The sequence below is a fragment of the Rhamphochromis longiceps genome, linkage group LG14, assembly GCF_057381845.1.
Source record: "Rhamphochromis longiceps isolate RC_006_pf linkage group LG14, R_longiceps_female_GT1.1, whole genome shotgun sequence".
Taxonomy (NCBI): domain Eukaryota; kingdom Metazoa; phylum Chordata; class Actinopteri; order Cichliformes; family Cichlidae; genus Rhamphochromis; species Rhamphochromis longiceps.
This window is the reverse complement of record NC_140570.1, coordinates 3,383,682-3,387,693: the sequence shown is the minus strand read 5'-3', so window position 1 is coordinate 3,387,693 and position 4,012 is coordinate 3,383,682. Positions and strand designations below refer to the sequence as shown.

The window sequence follows — 4,012 nt, the reverse complement described above, 5'->3', positions numbered from 1 at the left end:
CGTTTGGCTCTTTTGCCATCAGAATTGTTGTCTAAAGGCAAAGAAAGATGCCCAACGGATTTACTTTACCAAATTGACCATCCCAGCCTTGCCGTAATGGTCCATTTGATTCACCTTTTATTGTTTATTTTATTTTCACTTACTGAATACGGGACAGACTTGACTGGGGGAAAGAAGGGGAGAAAGAAAGAGGGAAAGAGAAACAGCTGAGAAGAGGGACGGGGGAGAAGGGCAAAAAACAAAAACCAACAGAATGAGCAGAAAGAAAAAAAAAGAAAAAAATGCATATATCGATCACCTGGATCACCTGCTGAGAAAGAAAAAAGAAAACAAGCAGAAGAGAACAAGAGTAATAGAATAAACAACATCACAATGATATATGGGAATATGACAGTAAATACTAAATATTAAACATTATTGTGCAGCACATAAGATCAACAGAACACAGTGTGCTTTGAGGTAGGAGCCAAAAAGGGTGTAGTTTGTGGGTGTGATCACCCGTGTGTACACCTGTGAGCATGGACGAGCTTGTTTTTTGTTTTTTAAAAGGTTCCTTCATGTAATGATCTGCTAGAGGGTGTGGGGGGGCCACAGCCCCGTCCTCCAGGGCATGAAGCAGGTATGGAGGAGATCAAAACTCCAGACATCCAGAGGCCCCCAGAACACAAGAGACCAAGGAGGACCAACAGAGGGGCATATTTGTATCTTTCTTAAAAATCCAGATCCTTACAGATTATTTGAGAAATGGATCAACAGCTATCACTACTTGAAGCCCTCTAAGTCCTGCAATGGAAAAATATCCCTTATTTCACCTTTGATCACACACTTTGGTTTCCCAGTGCAGAGCAATGGCCAAGGAAAGGACAGACTTCCCCAAAAAAAAAAAAAGATGAAGATACAAGCTGGTGATGATCCAGAGCAGCTGGTCTCAGGAAATGAAGAAAAACCCTGATCACCTTCTCTACAGAAACAAGGTATAATCTACGGAGTGTGAACATTCTCAAAACTGTATTGTATATAGTTTTTTTTTTTTTATTGTGTAAATTAAATTTTTGTAAAACTAAGGTTCCACGTGTCACTGTTGAAGTGGGGCATTAATCAGTGTGACGCCACTTGTAAACATGTTGCATGTGTGGGGTTTCCCAGCCAGAGCTGCATGGACTCCACACTGGTGAGGCACACTTTCTGTAGCTCCTCTCCCTGTACTAAATTATACGTTTAAATTTGGTGTATTTGTCTTTGCTAAGTATTAGTTCTTATGGCTAAAAGCTCCCAAAGTGTTTTTGATTGCTTTGAACGAGAAAAATAGTAATTGGAACTGCATTTTATCTGTTACACCATCCGTTTATGTGTTCCTTACTTGTGCTAAACAGGGATGAGGAGAGGCCTGCTGTTGCTGTGTGACACTGATTTTGCTGCTGCACTTTGTCTTTTAGGTATGTGTAAATGTATAGGTTTTGTTTTATGTGTATAATGAGTTCATGACCTGAGGCTGCACACTGAATAGTATTTTCAGCCATGTTGGGAAAAGTTAAAGTTGTTTGAATATGTATTGTGTAATTGATCCATCTTACTGGGGATTTAAATATTACAAGTTATTATTAGTGGCTGTTGAGAGAAACCACACTGTTGTTTTGATGGATTGTATTTTCTTTTATATATTGTAAGCAGTGCTGCATGGACTCCACACTAGGATGAGGAGAGGCCTGCTGTTGCTGTGTGACACTGATTTTGCTGCTGCACTTTGTCTTTTAGAAATAAATCCAGTTTCCAGCCAGTCTGTGTCTGTCGTCACAACGCAGTCAACCATTTGAAATCTGCTACATAAAAGTGGTGCCGTGACCCGGATTCATCTGATCAGCCGCTGCCGATCGCTGAGGTTGAGCTGGACACTTCTGAAACCTGCGATATCAGCCAAATTATCTTGTGGATCCTTTTCAAAAAAATCCTCAGTGTTTTGTTAGTAGGCATTTCTCCAAGATACACGTGTTAGAGTTTAACTGGGCTACATTTACATGTGTTGTATTTTTCTGGGTGATAAGCACTTTCGTATTTTTCTTGTTTCCAATTCTTTTTGTAGTTATTGTTAATTTACTGTAAGTAACATGACTGGTAGGGGCCAAGGCTCCTTTAACCTTTTCACACCAGTTGCTGGGAGAGGTTGGAGACTGTCTGGGGTAGATGAAGTTAGGGACAGATCCATAATGTCTCATGATGAGCCATCAGAATCAGATGACATTATCCAAAATAATGCTCATGGGTGCCAGTTTTCAACCCCTGCTTTGAGTGATGACAGCACACACAAGGAGCTATGAGAGCTTATTGGTGAGCTGGGGACTCAGATAGGTGAATCAATCGCTAGTCGGTTATTATCCAGTCAAGTCCTGCTTGGTCCAAACCAGACAGCTCTAACTGAGTCCCCCAAAGTTAAGAGCCCTGATACCACTCTCGACCTCTCCAAAATGAACCTAGTGGTCAGACAAGATATCAAAGACCCACCTATGTACCGAGGTGATGACGCAGATAAGTACTCTGTTCATGAGTGGATAGATATGATGGAAGTGTATTTGGAGAAGAGAGGGTTGTCTGGAGAAAGGCTTCATTACTGATCACAGCCAGAGACGTTTCCTTGGTGGAGTGGGGCTCCTGCTGCTGCTCTCCTCCTCTGCAGGCTTCCTCTTTGCACCCTGTGTAAACCTCTTCAGAAACTGGCAGAGCACCGACATGATTACTCTGCCGTCAGAGGTGTAGTCTGTAACTCTCCATCGATTTGTCATTTCCCTTTCCTCTGTGCAATACACAGTGGAAATGACTCTGGTGATGGTGTCGCCATCGACATCCAGGGTGCAGACGCAGTTCCTCTGATCTGCCTTGAGGACAGAAAGATCTGCTTTCTCTGGAAGCAGAGGTGTGAGGAACCATGAATGGAGGTGGGACCCTGCAGGCAGCACCATTAAACCAGCTGGTGAGTTGGTAGGAGGAGATGGAGTGGTGTTCTCCAACTGGCTCTCTGGCACATGGGTGAAAGGTGTCGTCAGCAGCAGTTTGTTAAAGAATCCCCTGAAGGCAATATAAGGAAACGCCTTCGTCCCCGTAACCAGGTTGTGGTTTAATGAGAGGACCAGATTTTTCATAGAGTCCACATGGCTAGGGCTCAAAGGACGGTTCCTCAGGTTGGAGATTAACATCTGGCGTACGCTGACAGGACTCACCAGCTCAGCTACGAGAAAACAAAAAGATCATCTGTGTTAATCGTGACATAATCAGACAAATTACGGATTTAAATGTCAAAACATGGCTTTATATCATCATATGCTATTTCTACACACAGACAATGAGAGGCCCGCAGCAGCACTCTTTATGAAAGCCTTAAGATTGGTAGAAGGTGAGAAAAATGGTTTTGCACTGTAAATGACTAAATTTCATGTTTTAAACCAAAGATCACAGCACCAAACTCTGCTTGTTAGCATGTTTAAACAGTAAAAATGTCCTGCTGATAGAATTCATTTGCAAATTCACATTTTAGCTGCATGTAAATTAAAAATGTACAGCTCATAGTAAAGAATAACTTTGTGTGTTCTTGGTGACTGTGAACAACATTTCATGATAAATGAATGTCATCCATAATATTTGTGAATTATGGACACATTGTCAGTAAGGCTGCATAGAGTTTCAGTGATGTTTAATAATGAATTCATGTTCAGCACTTATTCTTATTTTATTTAAGCATCAGTCTGTTGGAAATAAAACAGCTAAAGTCAGGTGAGAAACCTCCAACCTGCTTATTGCATGCACACAGTTTCAATTTCTCACCGAGCACATAACATACATCTGGACACCTGTACAGACACGGCAATACACAATGCACTCACATAAATATGATATACTTTTTTTGTTTTTTTTGCCTGTCCCGTTTGGCTCTTTTGCCATCAGAATTGTTGTCTAAAGGCAAAGAAAGATGCCCAACGGATTTACTTTACCAAACTGACCATCCCAGCCTTGCCGTAATGGT

The 4,012-nt window shown here is 41.6% G+C and overlaps 1 protein-coding gene across 1 annotated transcript; it reads right to left on the bottom strand.

The window, feature by feature from the left end:
- Positions 1-1,688: 1,688 nt before the first annotated feature.
- Positions 1,689-3,230, bottom strand: LOC146653421 (uncharacterized; the record flags this gene model as incomplete). The annotated part of the gene is made up of 1 exon (XM_085380498.1): positions 1,689-3,230. A coding segment is annotated over one exon (621 nt), but the record flags the coding sequence as incomplete, so codon positions are not given.
- Positions 3,231-4,012: the final 782 nt, after the last annotated feature.